General features: G+C 35.9%; 2 protein-coding genes across 2 annotated transcripts; one reads left to right on the forward strand and one right to left on the reverse strand.

The window, feature by feature from the left end:
- Window positions 1–7,989: 7,989 nt before the first annotated feature.
- Window positions 7,990–12,690, reverse strand: LOC109340747 (elongator complex protein 3). Its single transcript, XM_019578478.1, has 9 exons — window positions 12,095–12,690; window positions 10,734–10,803; window positions 10,455–10,627; window positions 10,125–10,299; window positions 9,511–9,677; window positions 9,169–9,388; window positions 8,963–9,067; window positions 8,538–8,690; window positions 7,990–8,246 (listed from the first exon to the last, which is right to left on the reverse strand). Exons 1-9 carry the CDS (start codon window positions 12,571–12,573, stop codon window positions 8,091–8,093), a joined length of 1,698 nt encoding a protein of 565 aa, XP_019434023.1. The 5' UTR covers window positions 12,574–12,690; the 3' UTR covers window positions 7,990–8,090.
- A 6,600-nt stretch (window positions 12,691–19,290) lies between these two features.
- LOC109340748 lies at window positions 19,291–22,408 on the forward strand. The gene is made up of 6 exons (XM_019578479.1): window positions 19,291–19,575; window positions 19,756–20,245; window positions 20,311–20,587; window positions 20,679–21,282; window positions 21,391–21,501; window positions 22,199–22,408. Exons 1-6 carry the CDS (start codon window positions 19,291–19,293, stop codon window positions 22,406–22,408), a joined length of 1,977 nt encoding a protein of 658 aa, XP_019434024.1.
- The last annotated feature ends 3,469 nt before the right edge of the window (window positions 22,409–25,877 follow it).

Consider the following 25,877-nt stretch of genomic DNA (forward strand, 5'->3'; position numbering starts at 1 on the left):
TTTAAATTTGATTCAAACACCCCTAATTGTTAGTGAAACTCCACCTTTATCTGATAACAAGTACAATAATTGGATAAGAGTGAAGATAATAGATAACTACACAATGAGATATTAAATGTTCACTTTACAAAGAGAAAGAATAATTATATGTTTAAGCATCCAAACATAAGTTAAAATTGTAAAAGTTTAATCTTAATTGCAATGAGCAACATGATAGACAAATGAACTTTAATCTTAATGTTGGCCTGCCGAGCCAGCTCGTCCCGACCCTCCACGGCCCGTCTAAAAAACGGGCTTCCAAAACGGGTTGAATACGGGCTTTTGGACTAAAACCCTCAGGCCGGCCCGCTAAAAATACATATCCAAACGGGCTGGCCCATCGGGCCAAGCCCATTTTGCCATCCCTACATCCAATGGATTACAAGATGATGTACTTATACTACACAAAGCATAAGCTTCAACTGAATCAGTTAAAGAAAACGGTTTCAACAACTAGTTTCTAAAGATAGAAACTAACCTAACCAAGATAACTGATTTTCAAACTTATTTCCAGAAATGGAATTATTTCTTAATACTTCCCCTTAATTCATATTCTCTAGTACATAGTTATTCATTAGACAATTCTATAACACCAATCATGTTCCTTAGTTTCTTAAATCGGTTGCCTATCAAAGCTTTGGTCATCAGGTCAGCAAGCTGCATTTCGGGATGACAATGTTTCAACTTGATTCATCCCTTGTTCACTTGATCTCTTAAGAAGTGGAACTTAGCTTCGATGTGTTTGTTTCGCCCATGAGACATATGATTCTTGGCTAAGTTAATTGCAGACTTGTTGCAACTCAATAACTTCATTTGTTTTCAATGCCAATTCTGCAATTAAGGACTGGATCCACAAGGTTTGACATGCTACATTACACGCAGAGATATATTCTGCTTCACAGGTGGATAGAGCAACCATTGACTATGTTTTAGAGTTCCAAGAGACTGGAGCACCACAGAATTGGAACACAAAGCCTAATGTGGATTTTCTTTCTACCAAATATCCACCCTAGTCTGCATCTGAGTAGGCTGCAATGTGAATTTTGCCTTCTTCCTTCTGATGTGGGAGCAGGATTCCATGGTTTATAGTGTCATTAAGGTACCTTAGGATCTCCTTTGCTGCTGCAAGATGAGACACCTTTGGATTAGCTAGGAATCTGCTGACAAGACCTACTCCATAGGATATTTCTGGTCTACTATTGCAAATGAATCTCCAACACCCAACCAACTGTCTGTATATGGTGTTGTCCACTGATTCCTCAAGCTCACAGTTATCTAACTTGAGATTTCCTTCCACTGGTGTGGTTGTTTCATTACATTGGTCCATATTGAACCTTTGTAGAACTTCTTTTATGTACTTCTTTTGATGCAAGATCAGACCATCTTTGTTCTCAACAAATTTGATGCCAAGGAAGTATGATAACTTGCCCAAGTCAGTCATCTCGAATTCAAGCTTGAGACTTCTCTTTATCTTTTCCATTTCTTCTATACAGTTTCCTGTGATCAAGAGATAATCCACATAAAGGCATATAATCAGAATTCCCAATTCACCAGTTGTATTTATGTATATGTCATGTTCCATAGTGCATTTTGTAAACCCCTCTTGCAAGAGAAATGTGTCTATTCTTTTGTCAAGCTCTAGGAACCTGTTTCAAACCATACAGAGCTTTGTTCAATTTGAGTACTTTGTCTTCATTACCTAAGATTAGGAAGCCAGGGATTTGTTGTATATATACATCTTCATCCAATGGACCATTGAGGAAGGAAAACTTCACATCTAGTTGCCAAATCTTCCACCTTTTCCAGCTGGCTAGACTTGCTATGATTCTCACAGTTTCAAGTCTTGCCACGGGTGCAAAGACTTCTGAGTAGTTTTCACCTTCTTTTTGCATAAACCATTTTGCTACTAACCTTGCTTTGTGCTTGGTTATGCTTCCATCAAGTTTGAGTTTTGTTTTGTATATCCATTTGACTGCTATAGAGTTCTTTACACTTGGTAGTGTGGATAATTCCCAAGTGTCATTCCTTTCAATGGCCATTAGCTCTTCCTTCATTGCATCTGTCCAAACTTTGTCCTCTATAGCTTCTTCAAATTTAACTGGTTTAGTGGCTGTTAGGGGTGTTCAAATCCAGACCGGTCCAAAACAAAAACCACAAACCGATCCAAAATATACCGAAACCGCAAAAACCGAATCTATTTGGATCGTATTGGATTTATTTTTTAAGGACCGATTGGTCCGGTCCGGTCTTCGGTTTCACGTCTGGGATCCAGACCGGACCTATATTATTAAGTGTATCTCCTAATTTTTACTAAAGTATTTGAGATAGGCAGTGGCACTGCAAAATCCCTAATTCTTCATTCCTAAATCCCCAATTCCTCCATTGTGATGAGGAAAAGTAAGATGTCAGTGGAAATAATTTTTCCTCATTCCTCCAGAATCACTAGATAGATATTGAATGTTCACTACATAATCCTTAATTTTGTTGTTTACTTTTTGTTGTTGTGTTGCTGTTTTTTTTATTGATTGGATCATGGAATTGTTAAAAATGATTGGATCATTAGACTATATTGATGTTTCTAATCTTACTACTAAAAGAATCAAACTTTTCTTCATTATTCTGGTTGTTACCTTGTTGGTGTTGTAGGCTGAAATAGAAGGGATTCATATGTTAATATCTAAAAAAAGACCGATCCAAACCGGACCGAAACCACATATAATATTCGGACCGGATTGGATCGGACATCTTAATATAAATGGATCGGACTGGACCGGACCGTATACTAATTATGCGTTTGGATCGGATGATTTTTTGCTTAAAAACCGATCCAAATGGACCGCGAACACCCCTAGTGGCTGTCATCAATGCTAAGTGCACAAATTCCCTATCTTCAGTGATTGCACTATCAGGGAACACATGATAGTCTCTTAGTCTTGATGACATGCCTCTGGTCCTTTTTGATCTTCCATGTTGGGTGACTTGTTCAGTTGCTTGTTCAGTGACTTGCTCAATATTTTCTGCTGAAATTGGTGATATTTCTGCCCGATGCTCAACTGACTCCATTGGGATATTCACTTTGATGGTTGTTGTGTCCTTAGTGTCCATCTTGTCATTCCGATGATTCAATTCACTAAACTGAACATCTCTGTTGTAAGTCACTTTCTTTTTTCTCGGATTGTAGACTCTATAGGATCCTGTAGGATGATATCCAAGGAATATCATTGCCTCACTCTTGTCGTCAAGTTTCCTTCTCTTCTGATCAGGAATATGTGTGTAGCAAAGAGAACCAAAGACTCTAAGGTGTTGGACAGAAGGCTTTCTACGTGACCATGCTTCTTCAGGTACCATTGATGAGGCATTCTGAGTTGGACATAGGTTTAGTACATAGGTGGTTGTTTCTACTGCTTCAGCCCAGAAACTTGATGGTAATCTAGTGCCTTTCATCATATTCCTAACCATATTCATTATGGTTTTGTTTCTTCTCTCAGCCACACCATTGTGCTGAGGTGTGTAAAGTGTTGTGATTTCATGAGTTATCCCTTCTTTTTTGTAGAACTCTTCTAGTTCTCTAGAAGTGAATTCTCCACCTCCATCAGTCCTCATTATTTTGATGAGTTTGCCTGATTGCCTTTCTACTAGGGCTTTGAATGCTTTGAATGTCATAAACACATCATTCTTGGCCTTCAGGGGATAAGTCCATAGTTTCTTGCTCAGTTCATCAACAAATGACACAAAGTAATTGTTTCCTCCTATAGAAGAGACTTCAAAGGGGCCACATACATTAGAGTATATGATTTTGAGTAGGTCTTCAGCTCTGCTTGGTGCATGAATTCCAAATGCAGATCTGTGGTGTTTACTTATGATACATTTCTCACAAATAGCATTAGGATTCTTGATATGAGGTAAACCTTTAACTAGGTTCTTGTATGCAGCAAATTCATGTCCCTAAAGTTAAGGTGACCGTACCTCATATGCCAAAGCCATGATTCATTTGATTGAGATCCAGTCAACAAGCATTGTGATTTCCATGTGCGAATTGAAATCTGAAATGTTCTATTTGTTGATAGTGGTGCTATAAGAACCTTTTTGTTTCTTGCATCAAATAGTTCTAGGCTCCCTTTATGCAGGCTCATTCTGAACCTATTTTCTAGTAGTTGACCAATACTTATCAAGTTGGTCTTCATGGTGGGAACATACAAGACATTCTTCATCAGTATCTTATTTCCATTTTGCATGGTGATTAGTATATCCCCTGTGCCTTCAGCTTGTATCATCCTATTGTTAGCAAACCTCACTTGACTTTTCCTTGATTCATCAAAGTGTGTTAACTAGGTTCTGTGCCCAGACATGTGATTGGAGCACCCTGAATCTAGATACCATATCTCCGCATCACCTAGTTCCTCTGGTCCATTTTTCATCATCAAAATGATGCTCACATCATCTTCGCCAATTGTGCCTTTGGCCATATTGACTTCATCATCATGTCTTTCAATCTCTTGAGCATGTGATGGAAGCTGACATTCATTTGAGAAATGTCCTAGTCTTCCACAATTGTAGCACTTGAGCCTTCTTTTGTCTATTCTTTTCTTGTTACCATAAGAACCTTTGTACCCTCCTCTCCTAGAAGATTCAGGCATGAAGGTCTCATTCTTTGAACTTCCCTTGTTTTCTCTACCACGACCCTTTCCTTTATACTCTATTCCTCTACCAAATGACCCTCTTTTCTTGAAGACTTGTGCTTGTAGAGCCTGATCTGGTGATTTTCCTCCAGAGCGTTCAATGATTCTTTGCTCATGTGCTTCAAGTGAGCCCTGAAGTTCTTCTATCTTCAACTTCTCCATATCCCTAGATTCTTCTATAGCTACCACTACGTGGTCAAACTTGGGATGCAAGGTGCGCAAGACCTTTTCTACTATGGTGAGATCAGTTATCTTCTCCCCACACAATTTCATGCCATTGGATAAGGTAATTATTTTGTTGAAGAATTCAGAGACCCTTTCAGATTCATACATCTGCATTAGCTTGAACTGTCTGCGCATTGTTTGAAGGCGCACACTTTCTTCAATTGATTTGCACATTCATTCCCTTTCTCTAAGATCCTCTATGCTTCAGTTGAGGTTCCAGCACCAACTATTTTCTCGAAATGAACATTATCCACACACTAGTGGATTAGGCATAAAACTTTGCAATCATTTCTCAGATTTTCTTTATGCTTTACCTTTTCTTCTTCTGTGGCATCCTTTGCTAATGGTGGAAAGCCATTCATCACAGTTTCAAATGTTTCTTGATACCCTAGTATTACTTTCATTTGCGCATACCATCGAGACCAATTCTTGCCATCAAGAATTGGTAGATTTGATGGGAGGCCTCCTTGATTCATCTTCGGTTTGATGATGCTTTGTCCAGAATCGTAGCTACTCTTGATACCAGTTGTTGGAGCAAAACAGAAAACATAATGGATTGAAGAATGAAGGATTTGAATATCAAGTAGAAGGATAAAAGAGTGAAGAGAGAAGAGAGAATGTCAATGAATATGCCTCTCTTGATTCATACATCCAATGAATTACAAGATGATGTACTTATACTACACAAAGCATAAGCTTCAACTGAATCAGTTAAAGAAAATGGTTTCAACAACTAGTTTCTAAAGATAGAAACTAACCTAACCAAGATAACTGATTTTCAAACTTATTTCCAGAAATAGAATTATTTCTTAATACTAGCGACATACTCTTTGAAATTTAAATGAATATAACTCTCGAATAAAACGATGTGAATGAAATAATGTGATCTTAGAAAAAAGCTATATATAGTGTTTGATGAGAATATCATAATTACCAAGACAAGAACTTAAACATTGTCCTTATCTTTGTCATCAAGAAAGAAGAGCATAAAAAAGAATAAGACGAAGACATAAAATATTATGTATTATTATTGAAGAGTAACCTCCAATATATTCAAAGAAGTTAAACATCCGCTCTTATATTGTGAAAAATATAATTTTCCCAAGATTCATCTTCTACATGGTTTCAATGATTAAGTTTACATTTGATATAAGAATCATGCGTTTAAGAACTTGTAATTTTTTCATTAATGGTGATTTGATCCATGAGGGATGTTTTGAAATTTTGTTTTTAACCCTCTTTCTTATTGTTGTTGAAGGCCTAATTGGATTGATGAGGCAGGCTACCACAAAAAGGAATATTCAAGCATTATAAGGTGGGTCTTGACGAGGTTGGTGTCTGGACTTCAATTTGCTAATGATATTAAATACATTATTTGTTTGTTTGAATTCTCATTTGGCCTCAAGGTTAACTTTAGGAAAAGCAACTAAGCGGAGCTGAATATCGAGGAAAACCATATTGCTTTTCTATCCGAATTCTTGAATTAAGGTCAGCTCACAATCCTTCTCTTACTTGGGAATACCAATGAGAGTTAATCATCGACGAGTAGATGTATGGATGCCCCTTGTTGAGCGGTTGAAGGCAAGGTTATTCATCTTTGAAAAGAAACACATTTTCTTTGAAGGTAGAGTTATTCTAATTGATGTTGTCTTATCTGCTTTTGTCGTGTATCTATTGTCCTTCTACATAGCTCCTTCCATATCGTGCACTCTATCCAAAAAATTTAAAGAGAATTTCTTTGGGAAGGAATCAAGGGTGTAAGGAAAATGAACTGGGTTAAATGGATGAAAGTGTGCAGACCAAAAGTTGAGGAAGGTTAGAGGTTAAAGACATATGACTCTTCAACTTAGCTCTCTTAGAAAAATGGAAATAGAGATTGCTAAATAAGAAATATAGTCTTTTGATAAGAGTTTAAAATCTGTGCACTGACAGTATAAAGTTTTTTACACTGTCACCCTATCATCCACCATTGATTTCTATTAATTCTGTTTGAGAGTCAATGATAGTTAATAAATTAATGGTAGAGGATTGACTGACAATGTAAAAAACATTTACACTGTCAATGTATACATATTAAATCCCTTTGATAAAGTGTTTTGGAGTCAAAATATAGGAGACAACGTCTTAAAATTAGGGGGCCGGATCTCTAACTCCTCTAAAGAAAATATCTTTATGTATTAGGGACTTAGACAAACTTGATTTAGGGGCCTTGATGACACAAAGTAGGTTTGGAAAAACATAGAGCGAAGGGTGGGGGAGTGGAAGAAACCAAACTTCTAGCATGATTTGTGGTTAGATTATGAAAAACTTTAAGTCTTGTATAATAGGCTCTACAACGTAAGCCCATATAGGGAAGCAAGTATTAGTGATCTTGGATGTTGGCTGAGTGAAAAGTTGAGGTGGTTCTTAACTTGGAGAATACATTCTAATGTAAATTTAACCTTCCTTGTATATTCAAAAAACCTCTCGAGTTATTATAAACGGCTTGGTAAGTTAAAGAAGTTGTTAAGTTGAAACATTCAAATTTATGCAATTGACCTATAATTGATGTTACTTACAATTGGCCATGGAAGAAAAAACTTTTAGAAATACCAGAATTCCAACCACCTGTGCAGTAATTTGAATTAAGTGGGATTTCAAAATTTGTAATTGATTCAAATATTCCAAACTCCAGAAATAAAGAAAGGACAAGAGAGAAGATTAAATGAAGAAGAATGGAGGAAATTTTCCCTAATTAAACATGGGGTAATATTTACCCTAAAGATAAGAAATTTCACTCCCCTCAAGCTTTTCTAATTTTTTTATCCATAAACCAATAATTTCCACCTCCTTAAAATTTTACTCCTAAAGCCTCTAGTTGAAACAATTCCTACATTGCCAAACTCACATGTTATACAGACAATTTGTGTATGAATGTTGCAAGTTGCAACATATAGTGACACCAATGACATGGTAGTAGACTTGATTCAACTTCTACATAAAAAAATAGATATCTAATCTATTGAATATATGAAGAAACATAGTGAACTATAACGTTATCCAAATTTTCAAAATCAGGAATGGGGGAGGCAACCTTTGTGATAGGCCTATAAAACATATCATTGACGCGTGCTACAAAATTGCATAACAAATAATTATCATTAGATATTACAGTAATTTCACCATGTAAGGCCCTTCAAGCTCATATCCTAGTTTCCTGTAATAATGGCGTGTACCAACCCCTGAAATTACAGCTATTTTTGTAGATCTGTGTTCTCTCCGAGCAATACGCTCCGCCTCCTCCATTAGAAGTGTACCATAACCCTGTTAACAATTATTTTGGTTGGAAGTAGGTTAATTAGAAGAACAAAACCAGGAAATGTTACTATGTGCTATTGTACTAAGAGAACTACAGCATAATATACATGTGCCTTTTTCTAAGTTATTGTACATTGGATAAACAATTTTTTAGATACACTTGACAGCTCTGCAGAAATTCCTAATTATGAAAACAAAAAACTAGGTAACATTAATCAGATTCTTTCATTGAATAAGATCAATTGAACATTCTTAAAGTATTGCATGTATCTCTGCATTAGCAATGATACAATTTACCTGGTGTTGTAGCTTGTCAGCATCCCGTCCATGAACTGGTACAGCAGTTCCATAAACATGGAGTTCACGAACAATAGAACACTTGCCCATAAGCTCTGGACAAGTAGCATTCCGACCACATTTTCGCAACCGCAATAGACCAACAAGGATATCCTGTTTATAGGCAGAGAGCACAAAGGTTGTACTCAGAAACAGCAAAATATTTGCATTAAAGTGAAGATTAGGTTGAGACATATCCCTCTCGGTTCACCAATGAGGTAGAATACACACCCAGCCAAAGGCATATACATTTCGATACCAGTTTGCATGTCACAATTCACAAGTTAAAAAGATGGCTAGAAGAAGGAAATATTTGGAATATTTGCATGAACGTAGACCATGAGGATGGAAATGGGCAACCAAGTACTAGTGCAGGGAGGTTATACCTGCCGTGTATCTTCATAAGACAGAAATGTTTCCCAACCCTCATTTGCCATATAATCACGACGAACAAGCTCCACCTCTTCTGGCTTAATTTGGTGGTGAATATCCTACAAAGAAATACAAAATGGTTGTTGGTGTTCCAAATTTTAATGCTTTCGCACTCTTTGTTACATAAAATTCCCAAATAAAATTGGCGCTGTATAATAACCTGAATTCCAGCTTCTCTGGTACGAACATCACGGCATTTCAATCCCAGATCTTCCATTCGAGCTAATGCTAGCTCCCTCAAATTCCCTTTCTCAACTCCAGATGTCACTAGCGGCATGGGAATATCCCGCTGAACTCTATACACACGTGTCCACGGAGGTACCATAGCAAGGATCCTTGCTATAATGTCCACAAGTTGCTCAGGTGGATAGTTTCTGTACCTATAATTGTATTAATAAAAAAATTATTTCCACAGGGATTTTTTCTATGCTAATGACAATGAATACTAAGATTGGAGATTCAGAAAACTTATGCCCAAGAATACAACACATTTGACATGTACCTGCCAGTTTTCCAGAGCTCATAAAGCCCAGTTCCACGTATTACAAGTGTGGGATATATTTTAAGCCCATCTGCTCTAAACAAGGGGCTCTCAAAAAACTCCCGGAAACTTTCCATGTCCCTTTCAACACCAACATTTGGAAGATCAGGCATCATGTGAGCAACAACCTAAAGCAAAAGCCAAAAAAATGTTAAGGAAAAACAAAATGACAAGGAGTAGATTTGATATCATTCACGACTAGCCCAACTTATGTTCTAAAGGGCAACAGTTAGAAAAGTATAAAATATTCACAAACAATAGGCCATGACAAAAAATATGTTCTAAAGGGCTACAGTTAGATAAGTATAAAATATTCACAAACAATAGGCCATGACAAAAAATTGGCTAACTATATTGCTACATATATCTAAAGCCCATCTGAATATAGATAAATAAGATGAGAGCACACAGGCAATATAAACAAATTTGAGTGTAGGATTAAGCATCAAAAGATTTATATCTACAAAGACATGAATAAAGGATAAGAGAATAGTTTGCAAGGACACAGCAGCTTTTGCCATTGAAGGTTTGAAGGTATGCATGGGGTATATTGATGTGAGAGGCTGAAAACAAACCTTGAAACCAGCATCTTTTGCCAAGCAAAAACAATCGGCTACAGCGGCCACGGTATGACCTCTATTGGTGTCACGAGCAACATCCTCATATGTACTTTGGACTCCAATCTCCAAACGTGTACAGCCATAAGAAAGCATTTGTCGCAAGTGAGGGCCAAGGCAATAATCTGGCCTACTGATAAAATCAAGAACTTCATAACTCAGTAAGCTGCTAAATGATGTGTTACATTACACTATTGCCATGTAAATCTCACAAAAGTTTCCACTATAATAATTATTAATACGCTCAAATAAAAAATACATAGACACTCATATATTATATAAAATTACGTTTCAATTGTCATGCCAATACACTTAGTTGCACTGTGTTCAGAATATGCCACTGCCTCTTCTATATTGGCAGAAGTGTGTCCAGACAAAGCATCATGAAGATTCCTTATAAAGTAATCACGGTAATCAGCTGGAAGTGACATGAAAGTACCACCCATTAAGATGAATTCAACCTGGAAACAAAATCATACTTTATAAGGACATTATCAGCACTTATACACATGTTTCAGCACATTGAAAATGGAAGATATATAATTGATTCAAAATTGAGCTCCAAACCTTGTCTACACTATGACCCAAACGCTTAAGCTGATCTATCCTGCTTCTTGCTTGGACATATGGGTTATACCTAAAGCCAAGGAAGCAATTACACCATGCCAAAGAAATCAGTGTGAAAAATTTTCACTGGGCATATGTTTTACAATATCATCACACATACACACAACAAATGAAATAAAGTGAGTACAATTTAAGTCCTCCAAAGAATGTTCAAAAACAAAAGCAAACAGGACCTCGTGATAACCTTCCCACGAACCCTTTAAAAAAATAAACATTTAAAAATGCCCCTTTTAAAACTTTTTCCACTTAACAACTTTCAATGGCTCCATGAGAAATTCTTGCATAAGCAAAAGATGGACAGGGCATGGAGTTGGTGCAGTAGGCTAATCACATTATAAATTAATTATAACTATCATGCAATTATAAACCAAGATATTTTAGCATAAAATTGGAACACCCAAGTCGTTTGCTCTTAACCAATCACATTATTGATTAGCAGATAATTATTAAACTGTAGTGGATTAGTAATTGGTTACCATAACAACAACACTTTATCCCACTGGGTAATCGGTTACCATAATCAATTATGCAATTTGCAACATGCACTCTTGGGTGCTCTACTTCTATGCAATAATTTCTAAGCTAATAATTAACAATGATAATTAGTCAGGGAAACTACACTGACATCATGTTTGGCTTAATTATACACGACACCCCTCTTGTTTCATAAATTTCACCAATCTCCCATGATACATAGTCATCATTTCACTTACCTTCCCCTTACATCATCTAAAAGGTGACGTTTAAAATTACACAGACCTCTCCTATAACTTATCAGGTTGATGAATGTAATTTATAAAATAAGACAAGTGCCAAGTATAATTAAGTCAAATCTCACAAGAGGTCGGTGTAAGTATAAACCTAATGCATAAACCCGGTGCAACTACCCGGGTATATGCAAGTTTTTTTTCTCTCTAACACCTAAACTTGTGTAGTCTATCATACCCCAAACTATATTAGCATACTCATCACATAACTACTTGCACTCTAATATTTCACAGACCCTAACTCAAATCAAATTCAATCATAAAAACCAGAACCAATAGAAACTTCAAACAAAGAATTGAAAAAAGCAATAAACAAAAACAAAAATAAAAATAAAGGAGGGATTTAAGGAATGGAGTGAAGGATGTTGTGGTCTCACTCATGGCAAATAAAATAAAAAATAGTTATAAGGTGATTTGATGGTTAAAGGAGAAGGGATGGAGTGAAGGAGATTGTTCGAGTCTCGCCCACAACAAATACTACATACTAACATTTGCCAATAAATAAAATAAAATAAAAGATATCCAAAATCACACCTTGCTCGAATTGCACGCATACTAGTTGGTTCATAACCAGTATAAGACTGAGTACTATACTCAAAATCCGAATCAGGTCCTCCAGGGCAATACACGCATATATTCCCCGTAGTCGCGATATGCGGACACCGATGCGGCTTCGACATAACCGCCACCACCGCAATCCCCGAAGCGGTTCGAACCGGTTTGGCCCGGAGCTTTGGCAGCAGCGCCTCCCGCTCGGAGTCAGGGAGTGCCGCGATCATCTCCACGAGCTTGGGGGCGCGTGAGAGGCCGTACTTGCGGCACGCGGCAGACTTGAGCGCGTTCAAGTCGACGTTTTGGCCTTTACGAGAGAGGTCTACCATGGAGTTTACGATCTCAGAGATTGCTCGTACACGCGCTTCCTCTTCGCTCAAGCCATGAGCCTCGAAGCCTCCCTTTCCGGGGCGCGGTTGCTTTCTTGGTTCTGTAACTGCCGCAACTGCTGCGGCCGCCATTGATAGAGACAAGGTTCAATGGGTTGGAGAAGAATCACAGTGGTTTTAGAGTGGAAAGAGTAGTTCGCTATTGCTCTAACTTACTTCCGGACCCGTGACTATTGACAATTTTTAATGATTTGGTTTTGTTGGATTTTAATAAGTGACAAAAGATTAGAGATAAGAGTATACATTATTATATCTTCTATCAATTATCAATTATCAATTATCAATTATCAATTATCAATTATCTGATGCTTTAAAAGAAGAGTATAATATTTATTCTTAACTCCCCTCCTCACACCAATTTGCACGATGATACATATCACACCATTTTAATATTATTTATTTTATTTCTTATTTTTATATTTATTTTTATGAAAAATAAATATCTTCTCTTACCAGAAACACAAGGGTTTCCATATCAAATCAACTCTTCATTTTTCACCATTCCGTGTTTCTTTCACCCATGTTATGAAGTTCTCAACTTCAGAGAAAAATTTCTCATTCATTCAAGCAAGTTGTCCTTCACTCCTTATTTATTCACACAAAAATTAGAATTACACTCATTCATTTACAACAAACATTGTCCTCATCAATCTCACATTCCCTCTTTCATCAAGCTTTTGAAGGTTTCATTTTTTCATTATTATTTATTTTCCTTACTTATTTCCCCAATTATCCATCTCTCATCAAGTTTTTCTTAATTCTTCTCAAAACATAATCACAATTTCATGTTTATACTTCATTTGCTTATAATTATCTACATAACTTATTATATATTTGGACTTCAATATATCTGAACTTAGTGGACGCGAAGACACAACAGGGTCATGTCTGTTTCAATTGAGGATGAAATTGATACAGAAGAGTTGATAGCAGTTGATGCTTTTTGCCAAGTGTTTATCTTGGAAGAGCTATTGCCTTCAAAACATGATGATCATCATATGAGCTATTGCCCTCAAAACATTGGAGCATTGAAGAGATTGATCTTAACATTTTTGGGTTGTCAATGGATTGAGAACAAGATGGTGTAGAGAATGCAGCACTAGTGGGAATGAGTTAGGATTTTGCTTCACTTTTTCTCCATTTTATTCTCTAAACTTCTCAACTATAAGCAAGTGTAAATACAACATGGGATGCTCCATGATTCATTTTTTTGACAGAGAACTTTTTTTGGGTGGCATAAGAAGCATTTCATTTGAAAATTGTTCAGTTGGATTCATAATAATGTTCAGTTGGATATTTTAAATTCTGAAAGTTCAAAAATGATGACATGATTTTATTATTCATTAGAGGACTTCAATTCAATTAACACTAATACTTATCTACATGATCTGAATCTAAAAAGCTATTTCCAAAACATCTGTTGGTAGCAACTCCATGTAACTTCAGAATTTATCAATGAGTTCATGATTAGGGTCATATAATCCAAGGTTTTGTATGAGAAACATCTCTGCTTCGGAGCTGGATTGCTTCAGGCAAAATTCTAGGAAACTATATCTCTGACACAAAAAAATTATAGATAAAAACCTACTGAAGATACCCCTAGTTTACAGATATTTAACATGGTAATGTATCGTGTATTACATACCCATAACAAAGAGAACCACATATCAGGTAATTTATCAACTAAAACTGGAATATCATGGTAATAATAAGTCAATCACCTATTGTTACTTATGAATAAGAAATTAAAATGGAACTACTACTCTTGTGTATAGAGGCAATGCCCAAGGCAGTGTAGGGCAAGAGTAAGTACTCCTATTAGTATTCCTTGCTTTATAATTCCAATTCTTCCTAATGGAGAAACCTTCTCTGAATGCAAATGAATTATAAAAATCATAAGCTACTTTATCAGTCGTAAATGTCATACCGACATGTGGGGCTTCATTCTTTTCAAAATTTGCTTGAACTCGGGATTGCACTTGTTCATCCATCTCTTCCATTATCCGGCATTTGATCATCTTAGGAAATATTATCTTCATTAAACTTTATCTCCATTATCTGTAATAAAGTCAAATTATATATAATAAGTTCTATAGATAATTATAAGCAAATGAAGTATAAACATGAAATTGGGATTATGTTTTGAGAAGAATTAAGAAAAAGTTGACGAGAGATGGATAATTGAAGAAATAAGTAAGGAAAATGAATAATAATGAAAAAAAGAAACCTTCAAAAGCTTGATGAAAGTGGGAAGGTGAGATTGATGAGGAAAATGTTTGTTGTGAATGAATGAGTGTGATTCTATTTTTTTTTTTTGTGAATGAATGAGGAGTGAAGGAGAACCTGCTTGAATGAATGAAAATTTTTTCTCTGAAGTTCTCGGTGAAAGAAACAAGGAATGGTGAAAATGAAGAGTTGGTATGGAAACCCTTGTGTTTCTGGTGAGAGAAGATAATGATTTTTCATAAAAATAAAATATAAAAAATAGGAAATAAAATAAATAATATTAAAATGGTGTGACATGTGCCATCGTGCAATTGGTATGAGGAGGGGAGTTATCTCCTCACACCAGGAAAAACATTATACTCTTAAAAGAATATAAATGAGTAATGTATTAATTAAATTTATTCATCATTATATTCTCAATTCTAGGGAAATTTAATGATTTTAATTAGTAAGCAAATTTAAATCATTATATGTCCATAGAATTGATAGCTAGAATGATGAGTAAATTAGAAAAAAAAACTTACTCTTTGAGTAAATGGATCATCACTCTAATTATATATAAATCTTTATTATGACAATAAATAAATATTACACACTATTTTTATTTCTTAAGAATGAAATATCACTACTTTTTACTTTTTACTATATTATCTTCTGATCTTTTGGAAATTATTGGCAATTGTTTTTTTGATTTTATGTTTATTCATCATAAAAGTTTTATATACTCTCATTTCATTATTTATTGTCAATATTCTTAAAATAAAAGTACATGTAAAAGATATATTAGTGCAAAAAATGGACAAATATTAAACTCTATTTTTTTCCTTGCTTAATAAATAATTTTTTTATGTATATAAATGTTTAGGGCTCATTTGGTGATATAGAAATATGATAAGATAGAGAGTAAAATAAAAGTATGATATCTTTGTTGGAAAGCTAGGGCTTGACACACCTATAGCTTCAATTAATAGAAAATTAAAATGTGAGTCGAAAATATTAATTGATTAACTAGGAGAGAGCATAAATTATGTTAATCAATTAACTAGTTCTATTAACAGAAAATGTAAAAATCAAGAATGTTAGAAACAATATCTCTATATCGCAATAACGTAAGAGTGTGTGCAAGGTTAAGATACTAAGAAAGATGGCAGAAAGTAAAGATACTAAGAAAGAAAAGTGAAACACATAGGTTTATCTTGGTTCACACCAACCATGCACCCACTGATGTTACATCCCTTCATCAAATTTGAGGCTTGTCTTTCACTAATATGCTTTGACATGAGTTTTGTGAATACAAGCAATCTTCCAAAATCCTACCTTGACTCTAGCTTCATTGAAAACCCTCAACTACATAAGACTCACAACAACTCTCTTTACAAAGCATACTCTTCTCTTCAATTGGAGATGTCCCGTCTCCAATAGAGTCTTTCTCCTTTTCAATAATCAACTTTGTTGTAACATACACCTTAACTTGTGAAGATTATATCCCTAAACAGGATAAAAACAAACTTTAGAATGTCATGTTACATGAGTAGGATAAACTCTTATTCTTTTACCACACAATAATGCTATTGATGTAGTGGTGTCACTAATGATGGAAATGGTGTTCAATTGTGAGGGTAGAATAGAAAAATTGCATTATCTAGTCTAACTCAACTCCTTTCAAACGATAGAAAATACAGTAGGTAAGCAAGTTAAGATATTGCTAACAAGATATTTATATATCTTATCCTCTTGGCTCACCAAACTTTGGATAACAACATAATATAATAATAACACAAACTAAACACTACAAAAATGGTTCTATTAGCATTAGTTTACTAGTGGCGGTCATTAAAACACGTTACTGTATATAATTATTTCTGTACGTTTTTTAATGCTAAAAGTCGTTAAATTCCTAGCTGTTTGGTTTGTATGATGGTATTGTATACCCGTCATAATATTGTCTATGGAATAATTATTGATTTCTTAATTTCAGCAGTTTATGACTACTACAAATGGGAATATATGTGTGAAAGTAAATTTTTGTTTCCCGCATTTCTTCATTTCATTTCACCATTTCCCTTTCTTCTCCACACCTTTCATCTCTCCAAACCATATTTCTTCCCCAAAAAGTTTCATTTCTCCACAGTGTTCTCGCTCAAAGCAAAAGTTCGCATTTCAAACCCTAAAACATATTTGCTCAAATCCACAGTGTTCAAATCCTCGCTCTTAGCTTGTTTTTGAGGTCTTTTGCGTTATTTCACAATGACTTTGCATGCTTGTTGAATCTCCACAACATACAAAATGCATACTTGACTTCTTTTAGTGTGATTCTGAATACTTGGGTTCTTAATACATATTCAGTGTTCATAATTAATTTAACTGTCATATTAAATGTTCATTATGAATTAATTAGTGACATGAAGTCCTATTTTGAGGAATGTATCAAAAAAATAGGTTAACATTTGAGTATATTTGGGACAATCAATTAGTTCTTGTGCATGCTTACTTTTCTTTTGTTATTTGTTAGATTTGCTTGGTTGTTTGGCTGGGTTTTACTCTATGTGTTTGCTCTTGACAAAAAGGTGCCACCTTTTCCTTCATCTTGTGATACCTTATACTTTATTTATATAGACAAATTCTGACCCATAGACAAATTGTGCTGGAAATTTTATGTTGCTAACAATAATGTCGCTTTAAAAATGACTTCCCCCAATAAGACATTTTTCTCTAATCTTTCTAGACCAGCTTATGAGAGTTTCTTTGGGGAAATGGAGTTGGTAGTTTTTAAGTTTGTTTCATTGCTTTATCGAATGCAACGTGAGTAAGTTAGATTAATCTTTTACAATACACACATAAAGTCCAAATGCTTGGTGGGGCGAACTTCAGACCATGATAAGGCCAGTTTAATACCTTCCTTATTGAAGTCTGAATGTATAGTTTCAATTTCAGTGCATCCTATGGGTGGAAGTATAGTCCTTTTAGCACCTTTAGAAGGGGAAAATGTTCAGGAGATTGTGCAAGCTGCAGAGGACTTTTTCAAAAACTGGTTCTTGTCTTTATCCCCGTGGTCTGAAGATTTGGTGGCTGATTACAGATTGATTTGGGTAAACTGTTATGGAGTTCCCCTACATGCGTGGAATTTACTTTTCTTCGAATCTTTGGTAAAGAGTTTTGGCTCACTGCTTTCGGCTGATGAAGCAACCACTCGGAGACTGAGGTTTGATAGATGCAGGCTTCTGATCAAAACCTCTGTGCAGACGCATATTCAAAGTTCTTTGACAGTGAAGATAAACGGGAAGTTCTTTGATATCAATGTTTGGGAGGAAGGAGGTGGCGAGACGGTTATGATGGGTACTAAGGAGGAGGAGTCTTGTTGTGATTCCTCCTCCGATTATGGATCGACGGAGTTAGGAGGGTTGGCGGAGGGATCCATGGATTGGGTGTCTGACTCGTTAGACATGAGGCGGTCACTGGATATATGGGCCTCTGTTTGCTCGGAGAAGGTGGAAGAGGGGGAGACGGTGGTCCCTGGTGTTGTTTCTGGTTTCGATGATGGAATTAAAGCTCTTTCTCAAAATTTGGTGATTGCCGTAAAGGGTGATAATGGGGTGGTGATACCATTGTTCCATCTTTAATTGTGGAGAATAATTCTAATCCCATTATTGTAGGGAGTGGGGACCAAGAGCCAGGTGGAGTTTTCGGTTCTCCATTATTTGATAAGGAAAAGATTGGTGAGCATTTAATTCATTGCAATTATGGGATGAATTCTCAAAATTCCAATTTTGGTGAGGTTTACGGTGCCTATTGAAAAGGAAGTGGGCCAGGGGTTACTTTTTGGCATTAATGAAGGAGCAAATCCTCTTTTACCTATTAATGTGGAGTTTTCCCATGTCAATATTAACTTGCCACGTGATTTAAGGGATGAAGGCAAGTTACATCAACCTATTAATGTTGGGACCCACATGGTTCCTTTACTTGCACCAACAGTCCCTAATTCTGAGCAAGAGAAAGCTATCAATTCCCAATCATCAAAAAAGCTTATTCCCTCTATTAAAAGGCCGGTACTGTTAGATAATAAAAAGAAGAGGTTGAAGGTGTCCAAGAAGGAAAAGAAAAAACAAGATATTAAGGATTGGAATAATTTTTGTATTGATCTTGGAGACATTCCAGTTTCAAATTCAGCCATTCTAGTTTCTATACAGGATCTTCCTGGTGGGTCCTTGTCGCGTGTTAAGGTGAATTCCTCTGGATTCAATGAGACTTTCGTGGGGGACTCTTTGATCAAGGTTACTAATTCAACTGGCAAGGAAATCTTTAAAGAGGCAGAAGAAATGTGGAAGATAGGTGAAGAGATTGGTCTTAATGGGAATGGAAATGAGGCAAATATAATTGCAAGTCTAGCTGCTATGGAACAAATGGATCATGGGAAGTGTACTGCGGATAGAAGGAGTCACATAGTTGTTGATGAAGATCATATCAATTAATATTAGAGGTCTGGGAGGGAGAGTGAAGAAGAAGGAGATCAGAGATTTGGTTTGGAAATATAAACCTAACTTCATTTGTATTCAAGAAACTAAAATGCAACATATTGTGAGGAATTTGTGTTCATCCTTATGGGGCGGTGATAATTTTGATTGGGCCTTTAAGTCGTCTATCGGTAACTCTGGAGGTATTCTGAGTATATGGAACAAGGACACCTTCCTTGCTGAGGACATCTCTAGTGGGACAAACTTTGTTCTAGTTAAAGGTAAATGGGCTTTGCAGCATGAGTTTTCTCATATCATGAATGTTTATTGTCCTTGTGATTTGGATGGAAAACATAACTTTTGGGATGAAGCTAAGAGTGCTTTTTGGGCCATGATGGTGATTTATGTTGTTTAGTTGGCGACTTCAATTCAACTATTCAACAGGACGAAAAAAAGGCATTGCTAGTCGTGGTTATAGTAAGGATTGTGAGGAGTTTAAGCAATTTATCTTTGACATGGAGTTGTTTGATCTACCGCTATATGGAAAAAAGTTTACTTGTATCTCTCTAATGGGAAGGCTATGAGTATGATTGACATATTCCTAGTGAATGATGGATGGTTGACTAAATGGGGTGCTCTCGTTCAATTTCCAAGGATATTTTCAGATCATTGTCCGATTCTTCTCAAGAATGATGTTTCCTATTGGGGTCCGACTCCATTCCGCACAAACAAGTATTGGCTTTCTGATCATAGATTTGGTCAATTAGTCACTGATGAGTGGAATAAATTAGATTTCAGTGGGAGGGGTTCTTTTGTGTTTAAGGAGAAATTAAAGAAACTTAAAGTGGTCTTAAAGTGTTGGAATAAAGAGAAGTTCGGTATGTTGGATAGACAAATTGAGGACAAGGTGGTGGCTATCAATCTTATTGATGCCAAATGTAGCACATGTAGTCTATCTGAGAATGATGTCCAAGCTGGACAGTCGAATACTGCTGAACTATGGCGCCTTTCCAGACAAAAGAATAATCTTCTATGGCAGAAATCTAGACAGAAATGGATACGTGAAGGTGACACTAACTCTAAATTTTTTCATTTATCTATAAAAAAAATCGGAGTTTCAAGAAAATTACAGGTTTGGATATTGATGGGGAGTGGATTGATGACCCTATCGCAGTTAAAAGTCACATTTCAACATTCTTTGAGGATAAGTTTGATGAGAACTATCAGAGCAGGCCTTCTCTTGATGGTATTGATTTTAACTGTTTGTCTGATGAGAATAATGTTTTCTTAACTGCGAAATTTGAGGTTGAAGAAATCAAGGAAGCTATATGGAGTTGTGATGGTGATAAAAGTCTTGGACCTGATGGTTATAATTTTACTTTCTTCAAAAAGTTCTGGGATTGCCTTAAGTATAACCTGATCAGCTTGGTGGATGACTTCTATAGGTTCGGCAACCTTCCTAGATGATGTAATGTTTCGTTTATTGTTCTTATTCCAAAGAAAAAAAAGTCCGCAGGGACTCAATGATTTTCGTCCCATCTCCCTCATTGGAAGTATTCAAAAGATTATCTCGAAGCTGCTCGCTGCTAGAATTAAAAAGGTAATCCACTTGGTTATTTCTGATTGTCAGTCTGCTTTCATCAAAGGTAGATTCATCATGGATGGAGTGGTTGTGGCTAATGAAGTAATTGATCAAGTTAAGAAGAAGAGGAGAGGAGATTGCTTCATTCTGAAAGTGGACTTCGAAAAGGCTTATGACTCAGTGAATTGGGAGTTCCTCATTTATATGATGGAGAGATTGGGTTTTTGTCTTAAATGGCGGTTGTGGATAAAGAATTTACTTCAAGTAAATTCCGTGTCCATTTTGGTAAATGGGAGTGCTACCAAAGAGTTTTTTATGGCTAAAGGTTTGAGACAAGGCGATCCTTTAGCTCCTTTTCTTTTCCTCATTGTTGCTGAAGGTCTTAGTGGCATCATCAGAATGGCAGTAACAAAGAACATTTATTTTGGGTATAAGGTTGGTAGGGATGCAGTGTCTATTTCTCACCTTCAATATGCAGATGACACCCTTCTAATTGGAGAGAATTCCGAGCATAATATTATGGTGCTAAAAAGTATCCTTAAATGTTTTAAATTGGCTTCTAGGCTGAAAATTAACTTTTACAAAAGTTGTTTTATGGGTATAAACTCAAGTAGTGACTTTATTATGAAGGCGATGGATAAATTGTATTGTGTTGTTGGCTCCATCCCTTTTAATTTTTTGGGAATTCCTGTTGGGGTGGTTGAAATTAACAATATCATCCCTGAATCCGTCGAGTTTCAGGTAACCCGAACCCGACGGTGAACCCGAAAAAATAGTTCAAAATTGGTACCTTGTGTTTAAAATTGATTACTGTTTTTTGCACAATACATATGTTTCAGCTTTTGAGAACAATGCTTGTATTATTGGGAAATGATAGCAAAGTAAGGAAATACATACTACATCAGTTTGTACTGCATCTGAATATAGTATTAACATGCTCAAGAAACGATATAATGAAAAGAGTTGAGTCAAGTTTGCGCTGTAGGAGGTCTTGGGATTAAAAATCTATTCCTTTTTAACTTAGCTCTGTTAGGTAAATGGAGATGGAGATTGTTGTTTGAGGGAAACTCTCTTTGGGTGAAAGTGTTAAAGTCGAGGTATGGGGATGGGTTTTTAAGGTATACAGGGGATGGTGACTTAGAGTGCTTTAGGAGGGGTTCTGCTTGATGGAGAGAATTAGGGAATCTTAGTCAAAATAGAGAAGGAGTAGGTTGTGGTTGGATAAATGATGGTATCCGTAGGTCTTTAGGTTTTGGTTCTTCTATAAAATTCTGGACTGATTTATGGGTGGGGAGTGATACTCAAAAGTTCATTTCCCAGATTATTTCAGGTGGCTTTGGACAAAGAGGCAACTGTTATTTCCTTGGATGCATGGAATAACAAGGTTTAGTCGTGGATTTTGAGATGGAGAATGAACTTATTTTCTTGGGATATGAAGAATTTTGAAGAACTCCTTAGACAACTCCATGGAATTGTGCCTAAACAACACTCTGATGACTCTTGGAATTGGATTCATGATACGAATGGAAAATACTCGGTTAGGAATGCTTATCAAACTCTACAAAAGGTGGATGGAAGTTGCGGTCTTGCCTTCTTCAAAAGACTATGGGCTTGTAATGCTCCGGCAAAGATGAAATGCCTAGTGTAGAAAATTGCCTTGGATGGGTTACCAACTAGAGTGAACCTTTCTCATAGAAGTGGACTAATTGCTCGCGACACCCTTCTTTGCTCTCTTTGTGGTAAGGTGGAGGAATCTACTACTCATTTGTTCTTCTCTTGTGTGGTTGCTCTTCTCAACAAGTATCATTTTTGAGAATTGAACCCTAAACTTTTTTATCTTTCTGAATATTTGATGATGTCTTACACCACCCAAGTAACGCATTAGTCATTCGTTAGAATTTAGCATATATAAATAACTTTCTCCGAATAGTAAAATAATTCTGATATCATTTTTACATAACTTTCGTATGCTTTATTTTTTTTATAACTTAGTTGTATGCATTAGGAAATCTTGTTCTAAAGTTTATTGTAAAACAATATTTAATTACAATTAATTGAATAATAAAAAAATATAAAGAATCATCACTAATGTTTCAAAGTTTCAAAATAGCATATTAATTCTAAATAATAATAATTAACAAAAGATGTTAAAGAAAAATGTGCATTTTAAGTAATGTTTTTGTTCTTTTAAAGACTTAAATCAATTAGTGATTGAATTAGATGTAAAACTTTCAGTTATTTTATTTTCAATATAAATCACCATATTGTCTGCAATAAATTCATCTTTTATCTTACTATATAATTTTGTTTGGTTTCTTCATTGCTGAAAATGGTCTTTATGTAATAGTTGATTGAAAGTAGTTAAGATAAAACTAATAACTCGGTCAAGCAAGTAATATGCATTCACCTTCCCCGTTCTTGTCAAAGATACACTTAATTGAGGTTTTTTAAACCTGAATGGCTAACTACACCGAGAATAAAATACTGAAATTGATATACCTCAAGCTAATCTCTCTTACTCATTGAAATTCATAGGATAAATTTTTTGCACAAAAGTACATATATTATCAATATTAAATTATTTATAAACATCCTTAGGATCTTGGGACTTTTGTTGCAAAGTTTGACAAAGACAATTTGTAATCCCATAATCTCTTTCATCAAAATATAAAATCATTATGAATTCAAATGAAGTAATAACATTATATGCAACATCTACATGTGCAAGTGAATGAGATCTATTATCTATAATTTTATAAGAATTACACAAGTTGTATTATACATATTTATCAAGCTATAAATTGAAGAAATATATGAAATCGAACGAGTATTTCCATGAAAATATCATTTGGGTGTAGGTATAAAGGTAAAAAACTATTTTAGTAAAATTAAAAAAAAAAAAGTTATATGGGGTGCATGTGCCTCCACCTATTCCTACTACAATTCGCCACTGGCTGCATGGTCGTAAGAATGGATAAACCATGGATTTGTATGACAAGTAACATAATGAATATCAAGATGGGTTTGATAAGTGTCTACATTTTACAATTGAGAAGCAATTTGCCAATGGAGCAATTAGATGTCTATGTCCTTGTTGTGCAATGACTCATATCTCTAGATAACAACAATACAAGTTATGGGTTTGGGCTGGTGTAAAGCGGTTGGGGTAGAGGGCTATATATTTTGTTATGTAAACCTAATGTAACAAGGAGAAGAATAGTAAAACACTCATCCTTATTCTCTAATAATATATAGTGGTAGCCGCTCAACGCTCCCGGGGACGTAGGCACAATTGGCCGAACCTCGTTACCAAATCTCTTGTCTCTGTACTCTTTACTATTTGATTGTTCGCTTGTTCCCAACAATTGATATCAGAGCCAATTGGTATTAGATGGCTCTTAACCCAGGTGCCAAATTCGAGGTGGGGAAGTTCGATGGACTCAACAAGGTCTATCAAAGGCGCTGCGTGAAAATAAACCAGAGGGTATGAATCAACTAGATTGGGAAGAGTTGAAGGAGAAGACTGCAGGAACCATACGGCTCTGTCTATCGGATGAGGTGATGTATCATGTTATGGATCTGACGTCACCAACAGAGGTATGGGAGACATTAGAGAAGCGGTTCATGTCTAAGTCTCTAACAAATAAGTTGTATTTTAAACAGAGACTCTATGGTCTGAAGATGCAGGAAGGTGCTGATTTGCATCAACATCTCAACAATTTTAAACAAGTGATCAATGACTTGCAGAAACTTGATGTAAAGGTTGATGATGAGGACAAAACAATAATATTACTATGTTCTTTTCCAAATTCCTATGAACACTTCGTGACAACATTGACGTACGGGAAAGACTCAATCAAACTAGATGAGATCACATCTGCACTTTTGTTCCACACTCAAAGAAGATAGAATGTAGGTGAAGGATCTCAGGGTGATGGTCTGTATGTGAAATGGAGCCAAGTGTGTGATAGGAGACAAGGCAGAGAAGGTCCCGCCATAGGGTAAAGACCAAATTCTAGGGGTAGAACACTAGTAGAGTGCTATAAGTGCAAACAGACTGGGCATTACAAAAAGGGTTGTCCCAATGAATGGAGTCCTAGCAAGCCAACGGGGAAAGATGGAGTATCTACATCTGTAAATGTTACACAGAAAGATGACTCTAGTTATAATAATGAAGTTGATATACTATTTGTATCATAAAATCATAGTATAGATGAGTGCATACTTGACACTGGTTGTTCCCACCACATGACACCAAACATAGAATGGTTCACTACATACAGGGCAGGTAATTTTGGTTTCGTGTATCTCGGAAATAATAAAGCATGTGGAATTATTGGCATGAGAGAAATCAGAAGTGTGATGAATGATAATATAGTGAAGACGTTATGTGAGGTTCGGCACATACCAGATTTGAAGAAGAATTTGATTTCTTTGGGGACATTGTCGGCCAAAGGATTTAGCTATAGAGCTTATGAGGATAGTGATATTCTTCGAGTATGCAAAGATGCTCTGATTGTGATGAAGGATAAAAGGACTTCAGGGAACACTTACAAGTTGTTAAGGAGAACAGTTGTAGGTGGAGTTGCTAGAGTGGCTGAAGAGATCTCACTATATTTAGACCATGGTGCTACAAAATTATGGCACATGCGTTTGGGACATATGAGTGTGCATGACATGACAAAACAATACAAAAGAGGACTGTTGAGGGGAGTCAGCAAATGCAAGCTAGATTTGTGCAAGTATTATGTGCTTAGGAAACAGACACGAGTTAGTTTCAAGACTGGTCAACACAGGACTTTGAGCATTCTAGACTCTGTCCACACTGATGTATGGGGACCCACTCAAGAACCATCCGTAGGAGGTTCTAGATATTTTGTTACCTTTGTTGATGACTTTTCTTGCAAGGTTTGGATATATTTTCTAAAACATAAGTCAGAAGTCTTTGCCAAGTTCAAGGTTTGGAAGGCAGAGGTAGAGAACTAGACTGGTAGGAAAATCAAACACATTTGGTTAGATAATGGTATGGAGTACAAAAACTCACAGTTTCAGAAATTCTGTGAGGAACATGACATTCAGAGGCACTTTTCAGTGAAGAAGACTGCTTAGTAGAATGA

This window comes from Lupinus angustifolius, unplaced genomic scaffold (genome assembly GCF_001865875.1).
Source record: "Lupinus angustifolius cultivar Tanjil unplaced genomic scaffold, LupAngTanjil_v1.0 Scaffold_243_14, whole genome shotgun sequence".
NCBI lineage: Eukaryota > Viridiplantae > Streptophyta > Magnoliopsida > Fabales > Fabaceae > Lupinus > Lupinus angustifolius.